Source organism: Garra rufa, chromosome 11 (genome assembly GCF_049309525.1).
Source record: "Garra rufa chromosome 11, GarRuf1.0, whole genome shotgun sequence".
NCBI lineage: Eukaryota > Metazoa > Chordata > Actinopteri > Cypriniformes > Cyprinidae > Garra > Garra rufa.
Genome location: NC_133371.1, coordinates 33790788 through 33818501, shown reverse-complemented (window position 1 = coordinate 33818501; position 27714 = coordinate 33790788). Strand labels below are relative to the sequence as shown.

Here is a 27714-nt window from a genome sequence, read left to right as displayed (position 1 = left end):
AGCTTGGATTGAACATCTGCAGATGAAATCTTACGACTTTCCCTTGGATGAATCTGCACTTCCTTTGGTAAGTATAACTAATTGAAATAATAAAATAAAACTATAATTTCAATACACTAAACTACAACAACTGAATTTTTTGAACATGTCATGCTTTTATGCATTGAGTTGCTGATTAGATATTAGCGATAAATACATTTCCACTGATACGTTTTAATGCCTCTTTTTTTTCCCACATGTTACAGGGAGAAATTGATTTCTGGAGAGAACTGCAGAAGAAATATCTGGAACCGCTTAAAGAGAATAAAGAACAGCAGGAAAAAATAGCTGATGATCTGAGAGAACTTCGAAATAAAGTAAGTCAGCATGTCATCATGCAAAGAGTACTTTTTATAGTTTTGTCTAAAGTATTTGCTTTGGAACAGTACGTATTAGTCTTCATGCTGTTTTCTTTTCTTTTCCATACAGGTTACATTTGCATTTTTCTTCTGCAATGCACTTTGGCTGGTGACAACTTTATTCCTACAGACAATTGGTGACTCGGTCTCCATAAAAATCCCCAAAATCTATCCTAATGGGACTCATTCCACAACAGAAGTGTTTTCCCTAGATCCAATCGCACTAATGTTTCTACTGAGCTTTACAGTATTGCTGATAATGCAGTTTGTTGCAATGCTTTACCACAGAATCTACACATTAATCCATTTTGTAGCATATGCTGACACAGAAATTAAATCTCAGAGAAAGCAGTCACAGACCCTGGACTTAAACCACCAACATGAGAAGTATGAGCCAGACACAGGCATTTGTTTCCAGAACCCTGCTTCTCTGAGGAGAACTGTAACTTCAGTATAATGTTTTGTACTTCATTCATAAGGTTTATAGTTATGGGATTATTTTTGTGCCTATAAAACTGAACGTAACTTTATAAAACTGAACGTAACTTTCCAAGAAATGCTCAAAAATATGCCACTGCAAAAGAAGAAAAACACAATGAAAATGAAAAAATGAACTCAGTCGCACGAATTTAACATGCTCTTCAAATACGATTCATTATAAAGTTACGTTCAGTTTTATAGGCACAAAAATAATTCCATATATAGTCTGGTGGGTACTAATTTTACTTGAAACAAACAATTCCAAGTAAATACTTATAAGTTCACATTTTAAATTCTACAGGCTTAAATTGAGTACTAATATTGAATTTACTCTTTTTTAAATTCTTGCCTGAACAAAATGATTTAATGTAAAAATTACATTTGTTTTTCTGTATTATTTACTTCACCACAAAATCATTTTTATCAGTGGAGAGTAAAACATCATGCCTGCCAATTAATGTTTTTTATTTATTTATTTAATTAATTACATGACATGCCAAGTAATCACAATCAATCACATAGTATTATATATTAGCATTTATTATTATAGACATGGCCTTTTAAGTCGATTATGTGTTGTTTATTAATCAAGATATTACTTATTTACACTTTATTTTTATTCATATACCATACCACTGTTTCTTTCTTTAGTTCTTTTTAAAAATTAACCACAACACATTAACATTACTTTGACAGTCATATGGAAATCCAAATCTAAATCTATTTCTTTGTAGACATTTACTATACAGTGTAAATATATATTATATATAATAAAATGATGCTCTTTTGAAATTGTCTCTCACTTTTACTCCAGAAGTTTTAATGTTGTTGAAACAGAAGTTCAATTTGTGGGAATACTTGTGCACTTGCTTCACCTTCTAAAAAGACGGATGGAACGCCACCTATTGGTTGTTCATGTTAAATGCTTGAAATCATAATTTTATTTTATGTAATGTAAGATAAAATTAAAAAAGAGGAAATAACAGCATTATGTGATGCATCCTTGAATACTTTGCCACTTATAGATTTCTGTACTTGGATTTAAGAAGAGACTGTTTTAGGCCGCGATCACACCGAACGCGTTTTTGCAGTTGGAGGCGCCTCTTTTGAATGGTTTTCTGTTGGCAGTGAGCGTTCTCCGCGCTGCTTATGCGCACCGGGCGCCTCGCGTTTTCGCCACCTGCTGCGCCTCGCGTTTTTGCAGGAGCGCTCTGAGCGCCTGAAGTTGAAAAAAAATCAACTCTGAGCGGAAAAACGCCCAACGTCATTCGCGTTCTTTTCCATTGTCCAATCGAATGAACAGAGAGGCGGGCCTTCTGTTGTGGTGACGAAAGTTTACAGTTGCTTAAAAAGTTCGGAGACTGAAAAGGAGGAGAAACCTTTGGTGTCTATCGTGGCGTGGGTAACCCGGAGCTGTATTATTTAGGGTTTCTGCTAATATGACAGTTTACTTAACAGCAAAAAACTAAGATTTTAGAGCGCTCGCGCTATAATCCTTTGATTTGACTGACAGGACAGCTGTTTTGGTCATTGCTTAGCAACATAAAAAAAAACCGCAGCACATTGCTCTTTTATTAAAAGTCACCAAAAAAGGCAGTGCTGTGCGCCTCGCGTTTTTAGAACTAAAAGACGCATTCGGTGTGATCGGGGCCTTACTCTCACTTTTATGTTCCAAAAAGGTTATTTCTTGGATTCCATTTGTTAACATCAGATTCCATTTAGAATGATCCAGGGTTAAAGTCTTTCTTGTTAAGTCATTAATGAAGATTTCCCACCTAAAATTATACAATAATTGAATTTATAGGATTAGTTCACTTTCAGAATAAAAATCTCCTTATAACTTACTCACCCCATATCATCCAAGATATTCATGCCTTTCTTTCTTGAGTCGAAAAGAAATGAAGGGTTTTGAGTGGACTTCAATGGGGATCAATGGGCTGAAGGTCCAAATTGAGTTTCAATGCAGTTTTAAAAGGCTCTACATGATCCCAGTTGAAGAATAAGGGTTTTATCTAGCGAAACAATCGGTCAGTTTCTAAGAATAAAAATTAAAATGTATATACAGTGGGTACGGAAAGTATTCAGACCCCCTTAAATGTTTCACTCTTTGTTATATTGTAGCCATTTGCTGAAATCATTTAAGTTCATTTTTTTCCTCATTAATGTACACACAGCACCCCATATTGACAGAAAAACACAGAATTGTTGACATGTTTGCAGATTTATTAAAAAAGAAAAACTGAAATATCACATGGTCCTAAGTATTCAGACCCTTTGCTCAGTATTTATTAGAAGCACACTTTTGATCTAATACAACCATGAGTCTTTTTGGGAAAGATGCAACAAGTTTTTCACACCTGGATTTGGGGATCCTCTGCCATTCCTCCTTGCAGATCCTCCCCAGTTCTGTCAGGTTGGATGGTAAATGTTGTGTTTAAGTCAGGGCTCTGGCTGGGCCATTCAAGAACAGTCACGGAGTTGTTGTGGAGCCACTCCTTCGTTCTTTTAGCTGTGTGCTTAGGGTCATTGTCTTGTTGGAAGGTAAACCTTCGGATATCCCTGTACTTGGTCGCATTCATCTTTCCCTCGATTGCAACCAGTCGTCCTGTCCCTGCAGCTGAAAAACACCCCCACACCATGCTTCACTGTTGGGACAGGATTGGACAGGTGATGAGCAGTGCCAGGTTTTCTCCACACAAACCGTTTAGAATTAAGGCCATAAAGTTCTATCTTGGTCTCATCAGACCAGAGAATCTTATTTCTCACCATCTTCAGGTGTTTTTTTAGCAAGCTCCATGCGGGCTTTCATGTGTCTTGCACTGAGGAGAGGCTTCCGTCGGGCCACTCTGCCATAAAGCCCTGACTGGTGGAGGGCTGCGGTGATGGTTGACTTTCTACTTTCTCCCATCTCCCGACAGCATCTCTGGAGCTAAGCCACAGTGATCTTTGGGTTCTTCTTTACCTCTCTCACCAGGCTCTTCACCTCCGATAGCTCAGTTTGGCCGGACGGTCAGCTCTAGGAAGGTCTGGTCGTCCCAAACGTCTTCCATGTAAGGATTATGGAGGCCATTGTGCTCTTAGGAACCTTAAGTGCAGTAGAAATTTTTTTGTAACCTTGGCCAGATCTGTGCCTTGCCACAATTCTGTCTCTGAGCTCTTCAGGCAGTTCCTTTGACCTCATGATTCTCATTTGCTCTGACATGCACTGTGAGCTGTAAGGTCTTATATAGACAGGTGTATGGCTTTCCTAATCAAGTCCAATCAGTATAATCAAACACAGCTGGACTCAAATGAAGGTGTAGAACCATCTGAGTTAAATATATGAGTGTCACAGCAAAGGGTCTGAATACTTAGGACCATGTGATATTTCAGTTTTTCTTTTTTAATAAATCTGCAAAAATGTCAACAATTCTGTGTTTTTCTGTCAATATGGGGTGCTGTGTGTACATTAATGAGGAAAAAAATGAAATTAAATGATTTCAGCAAATGGCTCCAATGTAACAAAGAGTGAAATATTTAAGGGGGTCTGAATATTTTCCGTACCCACTGTACTTTTTAACCACAAATGCTTGTCTTGCACTAGCTTTGCGATGCGCGTCTGCAACTTCACGCATTACATAATCACATTCAAAGTCACGTGCAGTTAGTTCTTCATCTGCACTGCACTAAAAAAAAAATGTTTCAACATAAAATTATTTGTTACCCCACTGATTAAACATTTTAAGTTTAGTCAACTAAAATATCCAAGTTGTTACTTACCACAATATTAATTAACTTACAATTTCAAGTTGACTAAACTTAAAATTTTAGTCAGCAGGGTAACAAATAATTTTTACAGTGTGTGTACTTCAGTTCATAAAGGTAGGGTAGGGCGAAAAACTCCATCTCATTTTCTCCTCCAACTTCAAAATCATCTGACATAGTTGTTTTAAACTTTTTTTTTGTAAACGGCGTTTGACTTTCTTTGCACATTCGCTTTGTAAACACTGAGTCAGTACTTCTGCCTGTCACGTGTGACCTTTCCAACATGACTATGCAATGCTTGAAGTCGAGTTAGTGCAAGACGAGCATTTGTGGTTAAAACGTATATAAATTCCTCGGCTGGGATCATGTAGAGCCCTTTAAAGTTGTATAGTTTGGACCTTCAACCTGTTGATCCCCATTGAAGTTCACTATATGGAAAAAAATCCTGGAATGTTTTCCTGAAACCTTCATATCTTTTTGACTGAAGAAAGAAAGACATGAACATGAGCTGATACTGCTCTCTCTTCTCTGATGTCCCTAACTCATGTCATTGAGCATGACTGTGACATTTGTGTGACCCAACCTGTAAAACAGCGTGTTTATCGAGTGAATCGCATAAAGTGGAATTGCTTAAGAAAGTTGGTTTTCTCTTCTCATAATTTTAGCAAGCACTTTTGATGATTCAACCAGATAATTAACTTGTTTTGTGACTAACACGTGACTATTGTTTGTTCTGGTCCTTTATCACGATCAAATGGTGAACATGTTTATTTACTCATGGTATGTTTCACATGCTACCCTGCAGCTCTCTCTCTTGTGACATCCATACCTAAACTCGCGTCACTGAATGTCACATTGATCTTTGTATGGCCCAACTGGTAAAACAGCATGCCTGTCAAATGTATACCATTAAAAGGGAATAACTTACGGAGGTGGATTATCTACTTACTCATAATTAAACAGAACTCAGTTTTAGTTCTTGGCTAATTTGACCATTTAAAGGAAGAGGATGTGATGCTTGCTTGACCAGTGTTGTTCTGTATAGTTCTGCGTGGTCTTGACTAAATTAGAGAGCTTTTCTCTAAACTGACCATTAACCTTGCCAAGCGTATATTTGGAAAAGCCATTGTGACATAGTTGGGCAGGGTTCTGTAAGACCCATCAATGCTAAAATGGATGCTGTCTGTAGTTTACCCACACAATCCCATCTTGAACTGTGGCGATTTCTAGGGATGTTGAAGTGCTATTGAGGATTTTGTGAGAGTTTTGCAAGTGTAGTCACACCTTTGACTGATCTGTTGAGCCCAAAGTTAAGTCTTTAAATGGTCTGAAAGTCTGTTTTATTATTAAATTCTCCTGTGCTAAGTACTACTATGTTTGTTTTTGTGAATTGTGGGGACATTCCATAGACGTAATGGTTTTTATACTGTACAAACGATATTTGCTATCACCGTACACCTTCCCTACACCTAAACCTAGCCCTCACAGGAGACTGTGCATATCTTTACATTCCCAAAAAAAAAAAAAAAAAAAAAAAACGTATTCTGTATGATTTATAAGCCTTTTGAAAAGTGGGGACATGGGCAATGTCCTCATAAGTCACCCTCTCCTTGTAATACCTATGTCATACCCATGTTATTACACAAATTTGTGTCCTGATATGTCACAAAAACAAACACACACACACACACACACACACACACACACTGAACATAGTGGTTATCATCTAAGATAAATTGCTAAAAATGTTAAAATAATTCATTACATTTGGTTATTTGTACTGGAAATTAGAAACAAGTTCTATATTTATAGCTATAGGATCTGTTTTACAAAATTTTACAATTCAGATCGGCCTGCAAGTTCTCAATTAAGTTCAAATCCATTGAGAAGGGTGGCCAGGACATTATTCTTTCATTTTTGAAGGTTTTTCTGGCCTTAAAAATAAAGGCTCTTTATTGGCATTAGTGGTTTTATGAAGAACCTTGAACATCCATGGAAAAAAAGGTTCTTTATGGTTGAAAAAGGTTCTTTAGATTTTTAAAATGTTCTTTAAAATGGTTCTTTTAACTGAAAGGATTTTTAGGGAACCAAAAATGGTTCTTCTTTAGCCTCAGCACAAAAACCCTTAAAAAAGTTTTTATTTTTGAGTTTATCAGTGGAATACTTGGCTGCATGTGAAGAAACATTGTCCTGCATAAAGATCATGCCCTTTCTGAATGCTGCTGACTTCTTCTTGTTTGAAGAAAGTGTCTTCTAGAAGTTTTGGGAATTCATTTAGGAATTCATTTTCAGTCGGACTGCAACCTAAAAAGGTCCAACTTTGCTGGGTCCCAAAGTTGATTATACATCCCTCAGTGGGTGGATGAAAATATTTGGAACCCTTGTCCTAATATACACTCATGTACTTAAGTGACAGAATGATCTTCCCTAACAGTCCAAAAAACAATTTGATCAGAGTTAAAATCTTTTTTTTCCCCCTTCAAGATATTAATTTCCTTGTTGTCTGGTGATTGTTTTACCTATAAAATATAGATGGAAACCCTTGTTCATGAAGGGGGTTTCTCATTACAATTTTTTCCTATCATATTTACAAATACATTTAGATTTTTTGCAGAAACTAAGTCAGGTTCTGGACTTTGTGCATGTCAAATAAGTTCTTTCACATCAAACACCATTTGGCCTAAACTATTTTCTTAAAATGAAAGCACTCATTTCTCTATAATGTCACTGTATAGCATAGTTTTAACAATGCCAGTAAAATTAGTTAATTAAGGGGACTGCCCACATTTTCTGACCATGTGAGTCACTTATATTTGAGAAACTCTTTTCACAATCAAAGCAAGAAGTAAATTAGAAAATTCTCTGAGAACCTGTCGTCTGGTACTTCTAGAGCAGGGGTGCCCAAACTCAGTCCAGGAGGGCCGGTGTCCTGGACAGTTTAGATCCAGTTGGTCTCAACACACCTGTCGGGACATTTCTAGTATGCCTGCTAAGAGCTTGATTAGCTGGTTCAGGCATGTCTAACTGGGGTTGGAGCTAAACTCTGCAGGACAGAACAGGAGTTTGGGCACCACTGTTTTAGAGACTCAACGGAGGTTGCAGTTCGGTTGCAATCGGCCATTGTGGGGGAACTTAACGTAAACAATGCCACTTAACCGAATGGAACTCATGCATGAGCTTGCCAAAAAACAAAGAACCAAAAGTAATTCCAGATGAGAAATAGAAGGAAGGATAGTCAGGCAGATTGTACAGATATTTGCTACCTATTACAGGGCTTGATGATATGGACTGCCCTATGCAGTCAGGTTCCAAAATGTAATTTGTGTGGAAATATTACGTTGTTATTATATTTAGTCTGTAAAAGGCTGTTAACAACTAATGACAGACATAAAGATGAGAAAATACTGTAGCAGGCAGATCAATCTTACTGTTTAGGATGCATGAAATATTAGAAGAAACTAAATAATCAATTGGGGGTAGAAGTTTATGAATGTATCTCTGAGGGGAACTGTCAATTTTCATAAAAAGTTTACATGGTGTTTTCTTTTCATAGCATCAGTATAATACATTATAAAGCAGTGCTGATAAGCCTAGCACAGGTTTGTGTACAACAGTAATCAAGGAAACACTATTGCAGCTTAGCGTTGAGCCCTGCATTAACTTTGGTTTGTCAAAATATAACGCCCTTTCCTGTTTATTAAGTCCTTCTCTATATGATTTAGCAGCTTTCACACACTTTTTCCATAGTCCATAAATCAGTAGAACAATTGTCTTCATTAGCACATTAATCGTGCAATCCATGCTGCTGTTTATATCCGAGTATCACCACAATGGTTGCTCTTCTAGGTAACTGACCAAAACATAGGCGCAAACCCTCTATTATTGACAAACCACTTTGTTTGTTCAGTAGTCATGATTAAATAGTTTGCCACTCTTTTTTGTCTATTTTTACCAGTAGTAAAAATCTCCCTATAATTATGCACCTTAATTTGAAGTGTTTGACACTTTAAAGCCACTCCTTTGCTTTTTAACAATTACACATCACCTGGAAATGATTATACTAATTATTCCGATGTGGTTTGAAATTGTAAACATGTGCTTGGAAAAAATATATGATCGGAACATCTACTTGCCTAATAATAACTATGCACGCACGTATGCGCGTAGATGAAACAATTATTTGTGTAGTGAAAAGGATACTAGAAACAAAAATTCTGTCATCAATTACTCACCCTCATGTCGTTCCAAACATGTAAGAACTTTGTTCATCTTTGGAAAACAAATTAAGATATGATGAGGTCTGAGACCCTGCATAGACAGCAATACAACTAACAACAGTAACCATTTTTTTTGTTTTATTTGTAGTAAAACCCTGGTTGATTTTTTATTGTTTTCTGGGATATTGCTTCATTTATCATTTCTAAAAAAAAAAAATACTCGATTTACTGCCCAGCCCTACCAAACAAAAGGGTAAAACAAAAGGGCCCTGCGGGCTTTGGGGCAAGGGCCCTAACAAAAAAAGGGCCCCTCCCAAGTTAAAATTGGTTCTCTGGAATGTTATTGTATGCAATACCATCAAGATTTGTCACTGCAATTGACAGGAATAGTTAATCTAATCTAAAAAAAAAACTTTAATTAACATACCTTCATAACGTTTCAAGTTGTTATTCATTGACTTGAAGAAGAGATAATCTGATCAGTCCGAATCTGAGCAAATCAGTTTTGTAAACTGAATTAAATGATTAATTCAATAGGTCTCCACAGAATGGTTCTTCCATAAAACTGACTTTGGTTAATCTTAAAAGGTTTTGTAGTATGTGAATGATTTTGACTGCTCCACTCAGCATTTACTAACCACGTGCTTAAGTTTAGAAGTGACTTATTATTCCACTGCTTGAATTTATCAACATAATTAAATGAAACATTATCTGTTTGATGAATCCTTCACTGAATGAACTCACAGAATCCAATGGAATAGATACTGACTCACTGTGCAGGAATATATTTGCATAGTTTTTGCTCAGTCTCAAAGTTGATTATACATCCCTTAGTGGGTTGTAGGTCCTAATATACAGTCATGTACTAAAGTGACAGAATTATCTTTCAGTCCAGAAAACAATTTGATCAGAGGTCAAATCTTTTTCCCCCCTTCAAGATATTAATTTCCTTGTTGTCTGGTGATTGTTTTACCTTTAACATATAAATTGAATCCCTTGTTCATGAAGGGGTTTCTCAATTTTTTTTAGATTTTTGCAGAAACTCAGTCAGGTTCTGGACTTTGTGCATGTCAAGTAAGTTCTTTCACACCAAACACCATTTCTTCAAGCATCTTGGTTGCAGATGCACTGTCACACAAGAACACAAAATGGCCTAAACTATTTTCTTAAGGTGATGGCACTGATTTCTCTAGAATGTCACTGTATAGCATAGTTTTAACAATGCCAGTAAAATTAGTTAATTAAGGGGAATGCCCACATTTTCTGACCATTTGAGTCATTTATATTTGAGAAACGCTTTTCATAATCAAAGCAAGAAGTAAAAATATAAGCTGATTAGCACCACTTGCTGAATAATAGCAGTGCTCCCTCCCATCTGGTTATAAGGCTCTTGTCTGTTCACAGATGATTCATAACATGTGTTTGCTGCTCTGCAAGCATCACTATGGACCAGCAACAGAGACGTGAATTCAGGTACTTAAACTTTTTTTAAAAATAACATAATTTAAGGATTAAGTGTTTTGTTTAAATATTTTTATTTATTTATCAAACTTATTAATATATATTAATTGATCATTAATTGTAATATTTCATTTTATTTCTTTTTAAGAAGTAATTCTTTACTTATTTCTGCTAAGAATATATATAAAATGTATGTGTTGTATGATGCTCCAGAAGGAAACACAATATATTAAGAGTCAGGGGGTGAAAACTTTTAAAGATCAGGGTAAATTTAACTTCTTCTGTAGCTTTTGGAGGGCAGCACTAAATGAAAAAAAATATGATATTTAGGCAAAATAAGAAAAATGTACACATCTTCATTCTGTTCAAAAGTTTACACCCCTGGCTCTTAATGAATTGTTTTTTCCTTCTGGAGCATCAGTTAGCATTTGAAACTTCTGCAATAGTTGCATATGAGTCCCTCAGTTCTCCTCAGTGTGTAAAGACTGATCTCAAAATCAAACAGTCATTGTTGGAAAGGGATCAAATACACAAAAATGCAGGAAAAACACGTAATTTGTGGAACCTGAAGAATTTTTTTTTTTGAAGAACAGCTGGCAGCTTAACTGTTCAGGACAAACATACAGTATTAGGAATTCACAGTAGGTGAATGTAAACTTTTGAACGGGGTAATTTTTATAAATTCAAATATTATTTTCTTTTGTGGATTATATGTTAAAATCTTTTATGTGAAATATCTTATTCAGGTTAGTACTAAATAAAAAAATAACATGTATTTTGTATGATCCCTCCTATTTTGGTAAAATAATATAAAAAATAATAATATAAAATAATATTCATATACCTACAACCTCTCCTGCATGATAAATACTACTATTTAGTTATCAATGAACATCTTTACTCAACTAACATTACTCAGTCAAGTGATTTTTCACTTTTTTCAGTAAGCTCCCTGGTGAAAAAAACAGCTAAAACCAGCCTAGGCTGGTTGGCTGGTTTTAGCTGGTCAACCAGCCTGGTTTTAGCTGGTCATAGCTGGAAGGCAGGCTGGTTTTAGAGGGGTTTTGGCCACTTTTCCAGCCTGGCCAGGCTGGTCAGGCTGGTCTTAGCTGGTAAGGCTGGGAAACCACCAGCTAAAACCAGCCTGACCAACCTGGCCAGGCTGGGAGACCAGCTAAAACCAGCTACTTCCATCTTAAACCAGCTAAGACCAGCCAACCAGCCTAGGCTGGTATTAGCTGTTTTTTTCAGCAGGGTATTCCCTTTTTTCTCTCAAAACAGGCAATCTTGGGATGTGTGCAGAGAAGTGCCAATCATTCAACATGAGCAGAAGCCAAAGAGAGGAGTGCTGTGTTTGAAATTTTTCTCCTGTGCCATTGTTGGCATACTTGTCTTCACCCTTGTGCTGCTTAGTAAAGTGAGCTGCTTTACTAATCATTGGCTAATTATTTTATGGATGATGGGATATAACAGTTAAAGAGACAAAAATGAAAATGTGCTGTTCATTTACTGTAGGCTACTCACCCTCAGGCCATCCAAGATGCAGACTTTTTTCTTCAGTAGAACAGTTTTTTAGCTGAAACTGTGGTCCTTGGTGATTCATAAAATGCAAGTCAGCAGCTACTGTTTTTTAAGGGGGGGGGGGGACAAAAATAGTAACACAAAATTAATGTTCATGGCTCCTGACGATGTAACTTACTGACATATCAATTCACTAGTTTGTTTAAGCAATCACGCAATAACATAACCTATACGCAATTATATTATTAAAGCACACATTATGTAAAACCTGGATGTCTAAAGCACATACAGTAGGGTGAATAAACCATAGATATATATAAGTATATATCTATGGAATAAACGGGTCTGTCATTCAGGTTACCTTTTTACATAAACAATATCACCGGCACGTGGGTTTTTCGGTCCGAGTCGGAGCTTTTCCTCAGTTCAGTGACCGTTGGAAGATTGAAAGAACTGAAGCACTGAATGAGTTAGAAAACACCACCATAGGATCATAAACGAACGTATTTTTGGCTTATTTCGAGTCGGATTGACTGTCAGATACATCCGAAAGGGAGTTTTGATTCAGTATCTTTCAGTATTTCTCTGCTGCTTGAGCCACGAACTGTTCCAGACGGTCCAGTCCAATTTGTTGAACTGGTTCAGGTAGACTGTCTCCGAAATCGCCCCCTGGCTGGGGACAGCCATTTTAAATGGTAGCCTATTCGAAACCATAGTGGATGTTCTCGAGTGCACTCATTCAAACCCACAATGCACCGCAAAAAACGAGTGTACAACCTATGTACGCTCAATTTATGCGCTCAACGGCTAGATATAACCCATAATGCACTGTGTGAGTCGCGCGCCGACTGAATTCCCGCGTCTCGCCAGAAGATGGCGCCCGCAGCTGAATTATCCATCCGTTCATTTTACAACGTGCTCGTCCACGGCTTAATACAGCGTACAACACAGGTACAAATTCGTTGTCAACTGATTGATAAATTGTTTAACTAGGGTTTTTACTTAATTTCGTGACAGAGTTCACGATAATCATTTAATCTTACTACTCGAACTGGCCGTTTTAAACGATTATTAAGCAACAAGCAAACTGCAAAAGCGGCATTCTTTCCGGTGCACTTATGCTGCGTTCCAGTTTTTGAACTCGTAAATCACGACTTCAAATCACGACTCACGAGCGTTCCAGGCTAGTTACCCCAAACTGCCTGAGCGCATTTATTATTGTTACATTATTATTAATTTGTTTTATTGTTAAGTGCACTATAACAAAGACTATAGAATACCCAAGACTAGTGCTGGGCGATATGGAAAAATCATGTATCACGATATGGATTATTTTATATCACGATAACGATATATATCACGATATACCAAAATAAAGTACGTTTTCATAAATAAAGTATCAAAGTATGTTTCACACATACTCCGTCTGCAAACTCGTTTTGCTTTCACACAGGACGCATTTGCAGTCAGTTCCTGATCCGCGGCTGTTTAACCACAAACACACCACTTATCCGTTATTTTAATTTCAAATCCAAACGTGCTTTTTCAGCATTGGGATACTTTTATCACAGTACACTAATACAATTATACTAGACATATTCACATTTAAACTCAACGTATTATAAACAACGTAGGCTATTATTCAATGCACTTGACTTCTAGATTTGTATTTGCTCAAGCAAGTTGCAACACATTTAAACACAGCATAGGTTATAGGCTATAGCTTCCTTTTCATATTGAATTTGGGCTATCACAAATATTTTAAATGAAAACTTACCACAGACAGAAATAGTTGGCTCTCTGTGCCTTTCTATCGCATTAAATCTTTATTAAAAACCATATTTTAAAGAATCTATTATGTTGCCTTGTTTATTTAAAACTGCACTATTTTAAACCTAGCCAAAAAGCCACGTGTTGACTGTGAAACACAGTAGACTGCATTTATATCTATTTATGGTACATTTCCGTATCAATCCATGTTCAGTTTTACAGCGAACAATGCACTGTCACTTTCATTCAGCACATGCAACGCAATGCAGCACAGCAAAAATAGACTCTGTGCCGAAACGATCGCTCCACTGCTGCAAACGCACTGCTTCTGGAACGCACTACCGGACAGCAACCGCGTGCAATGTGAACGCTCTGATCCGTTAACATGGGTGCGGAAAAAAATACGCAACGCATACGCTACGCACTGCAGACGGAGTGTGTGAAACAGGCGTCAGCATCGGGCGCGGAAACAGTCTTTTGGCAGAGTTTGCACATGACTGTCTTCTGCTCCGTGTCGGAGCTCTTGAAGCCAAAATGCAACCAAATCACTGACGTACCCCCACGTTTCATCTTCAACCTCTTGCGTCTCCATCTTGATCTCTTGCATCTCCATCATCTCCATCTATCACTCACGAGTTAAAGCATGTCGCAACAACGTAAAGCGTCACGTCGCACAAGACGGAGTTTCTTTGTGAAAAAGTTCATCTTTATTCTTGATTATCACTTATAGGGTAGAGTATGCATTGCATAGCAACAAGACATTATCATATATTTGTCATAGCCTATTTAATTCAATATTTTCTTTAGTAATTGATCAAGTTAGGTTAGGAACGATAGAAACGATAGAAGAGAAATAGGACGATAGACACTTTTCTATCGTCCCCACGATACATATCGTCATATCGCCCAGCACTACCCAAGACTTTTCACTCGTGTAGTTTTGAATGGGGAAAAATGCAACGCTCATTATGGCCGCGAAGCCCCGCCTTCTTAGTGAAAGAGCCAATCATTGATTAGAAAAGTCAGCGCGTCACTGCAGCTGCAGTTAGAAGTCCCGGTTGCTATAGAAACAATCGGCGCTCAAGACGTGCGCTCCGTACTGCGCATGCGCACTGGCTCATCTAGCCGGAAAAATAAGCGTTTTTTCACGCTATTGGAGCACAAGGAACCACATTTATGAGGCAGTTCTTGTTGGATTTTTTTTGGAGATTTAAAATATGAAATTTAATCGTAAGCTTGGTGAACAGTTTTGGAGAATTTGATGTTTCCCCATTCAAACAGATAGGAGCTGCACTTGTATGCCCGAGAGGCGTTTCAAAGATGGCCGCCGAGTGACATGACTTGCCTTAAAGGGACTTTGACTATAACTATAATGACCGCGACTATTACATCATAGTCGCTGTTATGTTGGAATTTGCCTCTGTTTCAGTGGTCTTTTGCAAACACCAGATTTATATAAGAAGGAGGAAACAATAGTGTAGTATGTCATGTCCATGTACAGAACTGTTATTATTGAACTATGCCAAGGTAAATACAGTTTTCCATTCTATGGCACCTTTAACTAAATTAACACGTTAACGCAGGTGATTAATTTTGTCAGTTTAATGCTTTAAAAATATTTAACGCAGAGGCGGGGCTAGGTTTGGCCACCCCACTCACAACTGGTGAAGAATTGCGTTTATTTAGACGCGGAATGATTTACAAGCATATATCAAACAGGAGACTTTTCAGACACATGCTCCAACTTCCCGAGTCAAACGAGCCCAGAAACGGTACCGGTGACAAGGAGCTTCAGTAGAACAACAGTAAACTGCGGTCAGATGAGTTGTTGTCAGGCCATACAAATTTTCCTGTCCTGTCAGCCGTTATACTGTGCTTGTAGCATGTCCTCTTCAAGTGCACGCAAAGCGTTGTATCATATTCAAACCCAAATGAAACTACAAGAGTATGCAGTGTCGGTCATAGTTATGTTGTTAGTTAAGTCATTAAGTTACAAAAAATGCAATTGAAGCTGCATTAAAACTGTGCATGTAGTATTTATTATTTATGAGTCACAGTTAAAGCAGTTTCAGATCTGTGTCAAGTTCAGCAGCGGCAGCTTTTAAAGTAACAGCAGCCAAAATAGCCTAATAACCAGCTGCTGTGATGTCTGTTAATCAAAGAACTAAATTAAAAAGAAGAAATCAACTTCTGTAGTTTTAAGCCTTATCTTAATTTAATTTAGAATTTAGTGTTTGATAAATTCATTAAATTAGGCTATATTTTCTGGCTGAAAGGCACAGGTATCTATATGACATTAATTATAATGGGTTTATGTAAAAATTGTTGTAAGTTTACTTAAATTAGAAGTTATTTTTTAAAGTCTAAAAAATGTTAAACTGATAGCACTCAGTTATACTGTAATGTTGAATGGCTATAGTCAATGGTTAAATATTAGGAAAGAAATCATACATAGAGACATCAGTTGATATGAGTGATACTTGCTTTCAGTCATAAAAAAGATGACATTAAACAAATATACTTTGTCATTTCTACATTAATTTGAAGATTGAATGTGAAATTATTGCAATATTAAAATATATTTAAAAACTTTAATGTTAGGTGGGATTAATCACGATTAATTGTGATTAATGTCAGAAAAAATGTGCGATTAATTTTTTTTGTTAACCGATTGACGCTACTTTTTTATCGTCTGAAAGAAGGAAGTCATATACATCTAGGAGTAAATCATGAGCTAATTTTCATTTTTGGGTGAACTAACCCTTTAACATCTGACTTGCATATTATGAATCACCAAGGACGACTGTTACAGCTCAAATCTTTACTGTTCTACTGAAAAAATGGGTCACGTACATCTTGGATGGCCTGAGGGTGAGTAAGTAACAGCAAATTTTAATTTTCCACTTTTCATTATCCACTTAGCTATAGAGGGTTAATTTATGCTGTCTAAACCACAGCAGAAAAATGTGTGGAAGCTGCTAAATCATATAGAGGAGGACTTAGTAAGCAAAAAGGGGGCAATAAACTAAAGTTAATAGGTGGTAAATATATGTACGAGCAGTATTAATTAAAATATTAGCCTAATGCTGCGTTCACGCCATGTTGTAATTACCGTAATTCTGAGATGTTACAACACCTGACAGTTTACTCATAGCTTTCTATATTCTCGGACTCGGCAGCGCCTAAGTAGTGCCAAAACATGGTACAGCTGTCACTGGTCCAAGTCGTAATTGCGACATGGCGTGAATGCAGCATATTATTTCACCTTTGCACCTTTGCAATTTTTGCGTGCTTCACCTTGATTTGTTAAAACTTTTGGTAGTCTTTAGTGCTCCAAATGTTTTTCCCAGTTCGACCAGTTAGTGCAGCCCAAAACATGACAATAATTAACCATTCTCAGCATCAATAATCAGCAAAATATGTGGGATTTGTTTGGTTCAGTGGCATTGTTTACATCCAGTGCCAGCAATATGGCTGATTGATGACGCGTCATGAAAACCCTCTATTGAAAATTACAAAAAAAGATTGAAGATTTTATTTTGTCTTTACAGACTTCATTTTTGCTTTTAATAACATTTGGGAACAATCAAACTGAGATTATATGTTCAGAACACAAAACAACTGCCCTACTTGGCATTGGCTTCGTTCTGGTTGGGCCGAGTGTTCTCCTTCTGCTGAAGAGCACATGGAAGTACATTTTCAAGAGTGCAAACATGCCCTCGAAAAAAACTGTTTTTTGGGTAAGCAAACATAAGTGTTTAATGAACAGATGTATACACTGCAAGAAAGTTGTAAATAAAACTGATTATTGTAATATGATTTGTGTTACTTGATATTTCTTACTTGATATTTCTGTTTGTTATGCTTGTTAGCAATTTCTAGGTGAAAGTTGTTTATTTAATAAGCCTAGTAGCATAGAACCTGATTACGATCGCCGTAACCTTTCTGACTTTAATTTGACTTTTCTTCTAGGTTCTGTTTGTTGAGTTCCTGGTAGCATTGGGAGCTGCAGTTCTAACAATAGTAGCCATGCCGCATTTTGACATTGTCACCAATGTGATGATCCTAAACAGCGTGAGCATCCTGTCCGCAGTCTTCCAGGTGGTCGCTGAGTGCCTTGCCAAAGAGAGAAAGCAGCTCATAATGCTCCCTGCATGCTCTATTTTCTTAATCGTCATAGGTTATGTGCTCTTTGCTGTCAATTATTTGGTATTCGAAAATTCCTTACAGATAAAAATATCAGTTGGCCTTGCCATCGTGGGAACCATCTGTGTTTCTGTGAACTGGTGGGAGAACTACAGCACGCTCTTTGATATAGCTTTTCTAGAAGACATTTCCAGAGACATCGCTCAGTCCCGTAATGTGGTCTGCATCATCTCCAGTTTGATGAGAATCCTGGTTACATCAGCTGTGGTTGGAGCTTATGTTCCTCTGTCAGGGCGAGAATGGAAATCAGTCAAACTTGTCTTTGAAACAGTTGTTGTTTCATTGGTGGGAATCCAGATTGCATCCTCCGCCTTGTGCCGCTGGTTTGTGGTTGTGGCTTGTAAGATGCACGCCCTGCGCCGTAGCTTCGTCATACCCATGTACCTGGCCTCGATCACCATTATGGCAGTGTTTTTGGTTCCAATTGTAGTCAAGATCCCAGAGTCTAATCAAACCTGTTTTGAGAACCTTCAGCCAAACTCCAGTGACAAATGGTTGCATTTGCTGTTGACTGATGCAATAAGAACTTTGAATGCCAGAGACATTGTGGCACAGATGAACATAGGAGGACTGGCCTGTTTGGGCTTCTCTGCTCTGAGCTGGTGGCTAGGACTCATTCTCAGTACAATTTACATCTGGTTCCTGAAGATCCAGCGAATAGAAAGAACCCAAGATCTGTTTGTGCGACGCATGTATGAAGGAGCATTTCTAGAACAGTCCATGCTGCTAAACACCCGTTTTGAAATCAGAAAGAAAATCAAAGAGAAACAGAGGTAAGTGTTTTTACTTTCTATGTATGGTTGCATATTGGTTGCATATCAGCCAATATTAGAGTTTTTTTATTTATCCGTATCTGTATCAATATTGAATATTTAATGATGGATGGTAATTTCTTAATATGAAATGACTTATGACTTAAGTATTTAATGTACTCCTCAGTGCAAAAGAAACCGTCAGAGTGTTTCTGTGTGCAACAATGTGGCACGAGACCTACAATGAAATGATAAAGATAATCATCTCTATGTTCAGGTAAACACAGACTACACTTACTCAAATAGTAAAAGTCTTAATGGTAATTTCAATACTATTTCTTCTACTACCAGGCTTGATCAATACAGGCCCAAGACGGACAAACACAGCGATGTCGAGTTTGAATTCCATATTTATTTTGATGATGCTTTCAAGGACGTTAATAATGGAAGACATGCTAATGAATATGCTGAAATTCTTGTGGATGTAATTAAAGAAGTTTACACGTAAGAATCCTCCTTACCTGCATCTGTTTGTACTATAAGCGCTTATGTGCATAAAAACTAATCTAATAATATTTTATATACATCAGCATTTTCAGTGAAGAGGACCCATGTATTTTCACGCAGAAGGCAGCATTACCACACCAGACGATCATAAACACCCCTTATGGGGGTCGGCTACAATACATCCTCCCTAAAGGTAATCTGATGATGGTCCACCTCAAAGACAAGAAACTTATCCGTCACAAGAAAAGATGGTCTCAGGTAAAAATCATTAAAAAAGGTCCAGTTAAAATGCAGCTACAGATGTATACTCAAACAATCTGTGTTTGCAGATAATGTACTTGTATTACATTCTTGGCTGGAGACTTAACAGACAGTGCTTCAAAGAATTTGAGGCTGGTAAAGAACTGAAATCCCTTAAGGAAAAATTGAAGGTTAGTGTCTTAATATTAAACTCCATCATTCGTTTTTCCAGAAAGTAATACAATCTCAGCCTGGCACTTAATGCTTTACTCTGTTTTCAATGCTTCTTAGAAAGACAGGGAGAACACATATATCTTGGCCCTGGATGGAGATACTGATTTTCAGCCGTCTGCAGTCATGCTGTTAATCGACAGACTTAAACTCTACCCAGAAGTTGGGGCTGCCTGTGGCAGGATTCATCCGACAGGCACAGGTTTGATAGATATTAAGTATTAACCATTGTTATATGGTAATTTAATTGTTTATGATTCCAATGTTTCTAAATGCCTACAGATGGACCTGCTTTTTAAAAGTTTTGGGTCAGTAAAGCTATGTTCAGACTGCCAGCAAAAATTAAGATTTTTCAAAAATTTTTCCAGATTTTATCCAGCCCTAGTTGCAGCCCTAGTTCTAGAATGGTTTTCAAAGTATAATGCAGAGAAGACTTAAAGGTTTATCCATCATCTGAAAGCTGAATAAAAAAGTCTTCCATTGATGTATGGTTTGTTAGGATAGGACCATATTTGGCCGAGATACAACTATTTAAAAATCTGGAATCTGAGGGTGCAAAAATCTAAATATTGAGAAAATCACCTTTAAAGTTGTCCAAAATGAAGTTCTTAGCAATGCATATTACTAATCAAGATTAGGTTTTGATATATTTACAGTAGGAAATTTACAAAATATCTTCATGGAACATGATCTTTACCTAATATCCTGATGATTTTTGGCATAAAAGAAAAATCAATAATTTTGACCCATACAATGTATTTTTGGCTATTGCTACAAATATACTTGTGCTACTTAAGACTAGTTTTGCAGTATAATCTTTAGCACGGCCGTCTGTCGGGTTAAAGACAAGCAAATTCCAGTTAAATATTCTCTCCTAAGGGGACTAAAGAAACGGCACAAGCAATTTAGCAACATTTAAAAAAAAAATATTATTACAGATAAAATACAGTTGAAGTCAAAAGTTTACATACACCTTGCAGAATCTGCAAAATGTTAATTATTTTACCAAAATAAGAGGGATCATACAAAATGCATGCTAGTTATTTAGTACTGACCTGAATAAGATATTTCACATAAAAGATGTTTACATATATAGTCCACAAGAGAAAATATTTGTTGAATTTAAAAACATAACCCTATTCAGAAGTTTACATACACTTGATTCTTAATACTGTGTTGTCACCTTAATGATCCACAGCTGTGTTTTTTGTTTAGTGATAGTTGATCATGAGTCCCTTGTTTGTCCTGAACAGTTAAACCGCTCGCTGTTCTTCAGAAAAGTCCTTCAGGTCACACAGGTCTTTGGTTTTTCAGCATGTTTGTGTATTTGAACCCTTTCAACAATGACGGTATGATTTTGAGATCCATCTTCTCACACTGAGGACAACTGAGGGACTCATATACAACTATTACAGAAAGTTCAAAAAAGTTCAACTCACTGATGCCTCAGAAGAAAAAACAATGTCAGGGGTGTAAACTTTTGAACAGAATGAAGATGTCACTTTTTTCTTACTTTGCCTAAATATCATATTTTTCATTTAGTACTGCCCTTCACTGCTACAGAAGATATTTACTTTTCACCCCTGGCTCTTAATCAGAGGCGGACAGAGTACACAGCTTCATTACTTGAGTAAAAGTACAGATACCCCTTTCTAAATTTTACTCAAGTACAAGTAAAAGTACTACAGTCAGATGTCTACTTAAGTAAAAGTACTAGTACTTGTTTTTAAAAGTACTTGAGTATCAAGAGTACAAGAGTACATTTTCTAAATATTGCATTACTACTGCCATAGTGCTTACATTTATGTACAGAAATGTCCTACATGGAGTTATGAAAAATGTTAATGTTAATACCTTGGAGAATGTAAAAGGAATTGAAAGTAAAATCAAGTCATTTTCATCTTTTTACCATGTTGCTTTATTTAACATTTCTCATTTGCCCACAAGGCAATAGCACAATGGCAACGCTCTGAAAAACCTCTGTTAGAGTTTTAATGGATTTTTTGCACCCACATTTGAACCTGTGTTAGACACACCGCATACTCAAGAACATCAAAGCAAATGCTCAGCTTACATTAATGTGTAATATCAGAAAAGAAAATTCAGCTAACAATTGTGTGTACATGTGAGTTTCTCTGTTTTTTCATCAATCAAATCAATAAACCTAAACCAGCAAAGAAGGCAATATAGCAATGTTCTGAGAGAACTCTGAACTGGGGCCACGGGTTGGCACGTTTCCGGGCTACGTCTTCATCCATTGGTTCGTCCATGGTTTCGTCTCTTATCTAAATCATTATCTGACTATGGAGTTGACTTTGGCGGAAAGCTGAAGGTGATTGCTGATAGGCTGTCCCAATCAGTGGCGCCTGCACAATCCAATCGCGGGAAACAACAAATTGAGGGTTTCCGAGATTTTTCTTTTTTCCTTTTTTTAGAAGAAGTAATGGGTACTCACGGTTATTGATAGAAATGTAGTGAAGTAAAGAGTACAATATTTGCCTCTCATATGTACTTGAGTAAAGTCATGAGTACTCAAAATTGTACTTAAGTACTGTACTCAAGTAAATGTACTCCGTTACTGTCCGGCTCTGCTCTTAATGCATTGTGTTTTCATCTGGAGCTTCAGTGAGCGTTTGAACCTTCTGAAATAGTTGCATATGAGTCCCTCAGTTGTCCTCAGTTTGGAAAGATGGATCTCAATATCTTACAGTCATTGTTGGAAAAGGTTCAAATATACAAAACTGCTAAAAAACCAAATGTTTTGTGGGACCTGAAGGATTTTTCTTAATGCATCTTTTTCATATGTCACCTTTAAAAAATGCACTAGTGACCAGGGCTCTGAACCGGTTCAAGGAACGAAAACGAAAACCGAAAACAAATGACATTGAACAGGAACAAAAACAAAAACGAAAACAAAATCAATTTTAATCGTTCTGAACAGAAACGGAAACAGAAATTCCAAATTAACCGGTTAATAACGGTATTTTTTATCGTTCTCTTTATTATATCAATTTGGCAGACCAAAAACATGAATTCAAATTGTGTGCGCAAATGCGACGGTGACGCATACACCGTGAAATGCCCGCGAAGCAGACATAAGCAGAGCCCTTTCTGATGCGACGAGCTTAAGGTTACCAAGCACCTGGCTGTTTCATGTGCAAAGGTATGTTTAGGTTTAAGTTATTGTAGCCTAATTAAAACTTGTAGTTAAAATTATGCATTACGTTTTCTTTTGCTTTTATGCATTAAATGTAAAAGCATAACTATCTGGAGTTCTGTTTTGTTTGAGTGAAAATAGCCTATAATTGGCTATATTAGGTAAGGAATATGCCGTAGCCAGCTATGAGGTCACCGAGGTCTGGACCTCGGTCATTTTTGTATATTCAAAAATAAAATGCCAAGCTCTCTGAATGATTATTTAGCCGTTTAAACCACCTCATATCACGAGTGTTTGCAATTCATGTTGATGCGAGAAGCTAGCGCAGTGAACGAGGCTTGAGAGCGCGTTGAGTGAGAGCGCGTGTGCAGCCTCCGTTTGTTGCCAGATCCACCTATTATACGTGTATTTTGACTCATTTTTCCAATTTATTGTGACACTTTGGGACGTTTATAAAGTGGAAAGTTGAACGTTAGTGTTACTGATATATTAATCTTATTTACAAAACAAGATTTGAACTTATTTCGGATATCTTTTTCTTTATTTTTGTAATTGCTTGTTTTTCGTAGCAATATCCGGCAACATTGTACATTCATAAAAAAATCTTTTAGACAATCTGTAATTTAATTGCTGACAGGAAGATAACACAATCGGTAAGACAAACGCAGCGATCATCGTTAATATCTGAAAGAAATGTATAACACTATCAAAAACAATAGCATAATACAAATCTGTTTGTTACAGAATGAAATAGGCTACTATGACAAATAACGTTACCGTTACTGGCCAGCAGGAAGACGTCTCATGCTCTTTAGTCAACGTTAAGTCATCAAAAAAACATTAATTAAAGCGGTGTTTCTCAACCTTACTTCGGACCTCACTAATTTTCAAACCCTAGTTACGGCCTTCAGGTGAACTCGTTTACTTTCGGTTTTAAAGAGAAGAAGTTCAGATGACACGAACACGGAATTTGGTTGAATCATTTGTAAACATAATGCCAAACATGTTATTAAAAGGCACACACTATTTATCTATCTATCTATCTATCTATCTATCTATCTATCTATCTATCTATCTATCTATCTATCTATCTATCTATCTATCTATCGCGCCGTGTAATAAAATAACGTTATTAACCGGTATTTTTTCTAGAAAACCGTTCTCGGAACGTATTGTTTAATGAGGAACGCAAGAACAGAAACGTTATAATATCGATTCTGCTCGGAGTGAACCGAATGGATTTTTTTTTCGTTTTTAAGCCCTGCTAGTGACTACTTATAGATTTTAAAGGTGATAAATTGACTAATGGAATAATTTCTTCCTTATGCTTGAAGGGCCCATGGTGTGGTATCAGAAGTTTGAATATGCGGTGGGCCACTGGCTGCAAAAGACTGCGGAGCATGTGTACGGCTGTGTACTGTGCAGCCCTGGATGTTTTAGTCTTTTCAGAGGAGCTGCACTTATGGACGACAATGTCATGAAGAGATACACAACCAGAGCCAGTGAAGCCAGCCAATACGTCCAGTATGATCAAGGTCTGCTTGAAGCTAAATACTTCTAACTGCTATAATATCAATTTAACCTAGACTAAAGTAATTCACCCTCCGTTTGGTGAAATATCAGGTGAGGACCGCTGGTTGTGCACTCTGCTGCTGCAGCAGGGGTGGAGGGTGGAGTACAACGCAGCATCTGATGCCTACACCAACGCTCCACAGGACTTTAAAGAGTTTTACAACCAACGCAGACGTTGGGGACCCTCTACCATGGCCAACACCATCGACCTTCTGGGCTCAGGAGGACTGACCTCTGAGAGGAACAGCTCCATCTCAAAACTTTACATCTTGTACCAGGTTATCAGCATGGCAGCTTCCATCCTGGGCCCTGCCACCGTCTGTCTCATGATTTCAGGTAAAGTTTTGCATTAAAAAAATTAGAGATGTACCAGTTGACCGGCCATAAACCGGCCAGACAGTTTTTAGTTTTATTTGAGCTTTTTCTGTTTTAGCTGTTTTTGCAGATTTGCACACAAACTGCATTGCAATAATTCCCCAAAATGTAATTTGTGTGGAAATATTCTGAAATATGAAGAGGCCAGAGACCATTTTTCATGAAGAAAATAAATATTAAATTAGATACTGAATTTTGTTTAAGGACAGTTATAGAGCAAATAAACAGCAACAACAACAACAACAACAACAACAAAACAGCTTTAACAAAAGCCAAAATTGCCAATCAACCATGAAATGTGACCGGTGCATCACTAAAAATGTTTAAAAAAATAGGTTCCGCTGGATTTATTGTTTCGTTTTTGCAATATGCCAACAAGATTTAATTTTACAGTTATAATTGTCCAAAATCTCTATTAAAGTGCTTTGTTTATATTGCAGGTAGCTTTGTGTTCATCTTTAAAATGGGTGCAAATGTAGCCCTAGTTTTGGCCATAGTGCCCCCTACTGTCTACCTCATCCTGTGCTTCAAACTGAAATCTGACACGCAGATTAAAATTGCAGCAGTCATGAGTATACTCTATGCATTTCTCATGGCAGGAACACTACTCTCAATCATAGGTAATGGTTGTTTTTGTCTATTTAATGATGATAACCTTGGGTGAGGTAAATGGGTAAAAAAATGTATCAATAATATTTGCTCTTCTCATGTCAACTCTCATAGGTGATTTAGTAAGGGAACAGACGTTTATGACCCCCAGTGGTTTGTTCCTCATTGGCATGGTGGTTTTGTACCTCATCACGGCAGCTTTACACCCTCAGGAGTTCTCACTGGTCATCTATGGATTTTTATACATCCTCTGCATTCCCAGTGGGTATCTACTCTTAGCTATTTACTCCATAGTCAACATGAACAATGTCACGTGGGGCACTCGTGAAACCGGCCGGCAGGCTAAAACTAAAGCAGTTGATGCCATCAAAAAGAAGATGATGAATGCCACATGCTGCAAATGTCCATGCTTGGAATCTGATGATCTGAGTGAGAAGATATTACCAGCAGAAAACATAGAAGAAAGGTAAAAACATATCCACACAATAGAACAATTCCTATCACACTAATATGTCCATCCATCTGTGTTGTATTTTATTTTGTAACAATGTAGGGAACATGAGTTCCAGCTTCAAAGTAAAACTCATCAAAGTAAGTATAATTTCTATACTTAAAGGGATAGTTCACCCAAAAATGAAAATTCTGTCATCATTTACTCACCCTCAAGTTGTTCCAAACCTATGTGAGTTTAAGCAGAACAAAGCAGAAAAAATACTACGGAAGTCAAGGAGACACTGATTGTTTACCCTCAGTATTCAAAACACCTTCTTTTGTGTTCAGGAGAAGAACTTTGGAACAATTTAAGGCTAAATAATGACAGAATTGTCATTTTTGGGTGAACTATTCCTTTAATATCATAATATTCTAAGTAGGTCTCATTGAACTTGACTACCAATTAAAACTAATATATGTTTAATTCCAAAAGCTTGGATTGAACATCTGCAGATGAAATCTTACGACTTTCCTTTGGATGAATCTGCACTCCCTTTCGTAAGTCTTACTGGTTTAAACAAAATATTTGCCAATGCAGATATGTCAGTTGCATATTAATACTTTAAATTCACTAAACTACAGTTTCAATACACTAAACTACAACAACAATTGAATTGTTTGAGAATGTTGTGCTTTTATTCATTGAGTTGCTGATTAAATATTAGAATTTTATAAATATGTTTTAATGCCTCTTTTTCTTTTCACATGTTGCAGGATGAAATCAATTTCTGGACAGAACTGCAGACAAAATATCTGGAACCTCTAAAAGAGAATAAAGAACAACAGGAAAAAATTGCTGATGATCTGAGAGAGCTTCGAAATAAGGTAAGCAAAAGAAATAAGGAATGTCAGTATGCAAAAAGTACTGTATGTTTTATGTGGTTTTGTTTAAAGTATTTGCTCTGGAATAGAACATATTTGTCTCCATGCTGTTTTGCTTTTCTTTTCCTTACAGGTTACATTCGGCTTTTTCTTCTGCAATGCACTTTGGCTGGTGGCAACTTTCTTCATTCAGGCGACTGGTGACTCAGTCTCCATAAAGATCCCAAAAATGTATCCCAATGGAACTCATTCGACAGCAATGTTTTCCCTAGATCCAATCGCACTGATGTTTCTACTGGGCTTTGCATTATTGCTGTTAATTCAGTTTGTTGCAATGCTTTACCACAGGTAACTAAACATGCACACAAGAATCAAATCCTGATTACTGATTTTTTGTTTGATTTACTGAGACTTACACTATTTTGCCAAATAGACTGGGACACTTCCTTCTAATGAACAGGTTGGACTACTTTAAAAGAAATTATTGATTCAGTCAGTGTGGAAGAACTTTGTACTCTACTTACTAAAGTAGTCAAACCTGTTCATTAGAAGCGGGTTATCCCAGTACTTTTTGCGATATAGTGTATTTTGTTTTAGTATTTCAATAAAGAAGCCACTCTAAGTAAGTATACATAATCCTGTTTTAATCCTATTTTATATATAATATGTATAATAATGGATTATGTTCTTGTGTTTTAGAATCTACACATTAATCCATTTTGTGGCATATGCTGAGACAGAAAATAAATCATATAGAAAGCAGTCACATCGGTCACATCAGGTGAGCCAATGGATCACACACAAAATTATGCCATTTTAAATGTTACGGTTTTAGTTTTTTTTTCATAGTAAACCATGTCCACCATGTTGCACAGATCGTGTACTCAAACCACCAGCCTGAGACGTATGAGCCAGACACAGCCTTATGTTTTCAGAACCCCTCTACTAGCGCTATAATTTAAGTGTAATGTTTTGTAATTAATAATTAGTGTTTATATTATACTGGATAATAATATAGTGCAAATAGAATGTTCTGAATATTTATTTAGTGTTTAAACCTGAGTGTTCTGTTGTAGAGTAAAACATCATGCCTTAATTAATGAATTGCAATTACATGATATACCAAGTAATAATCAAATACTATTGCGTATTATCATTGA

General features: G+C 36.8%; 1 protein-coding gene across 1 annotated transcript; it reads left to right on the top strand.

Annotated features, from left to right (window-relative positions):
* The first annotated feature begins 22 nt into the window (after positions 1 to 22).
* On the top strand, positions 23 to 27516 carry chs3 (chitin synthase 3). The gene is made up of 21 exons (XM_073850187.1): positions 23 to 67; positions 246 to 356; positions 9879 to 9913; positions 11582 to 11717; positions 17143 to 17331; positions 17564 to 18570; positions 18737 to 18826; positions 18901 to 19053; positions 19140 to 19314; positions 19386 to 19487; positions 19588 to 19729; positions 24019 to 24219; positions 24308 to 24592; positions 25072 to 25251; positions 25355 to 25706; positions 25794 to 25831; positions 26166 to 26230; positions 26447 to 26557; positions 26688 to 26902; positions 27254 to 27335; positions 27430 to 27516. Exons 1-21 carry the CDS (start codon positions 23 to 25, stop codon positions 27514 to 27516), a joined length of 3801 nt encoding a protein of 1266 aa, XP_073706288.1.
* Positions 27517 to 27714: the final 198 nt, after the last annotated feature.

Coding starts and splice junctions, on each gene's coding strand:
- chs3 (XM_073850187.1), top strand. CDS start 23: ATGAAATCTTACGACTTTCCCTTGGATGAATCTGCACTTCCTTTG. Junction 357..9,878: donor TGAGAGAACTTCGAAATAAA/GTAAGTCAGCAT, acceptor AGATTTTTGCAG/AAACTCAGTCAGGTTCTGGA. Junction 26,231..26,446: donor ATGAATCTGCACTCCCTTTC/GTAAGTCTTACT, acceptor CACATGTTGCAG/GATGAAATCAATTTCTGGAC.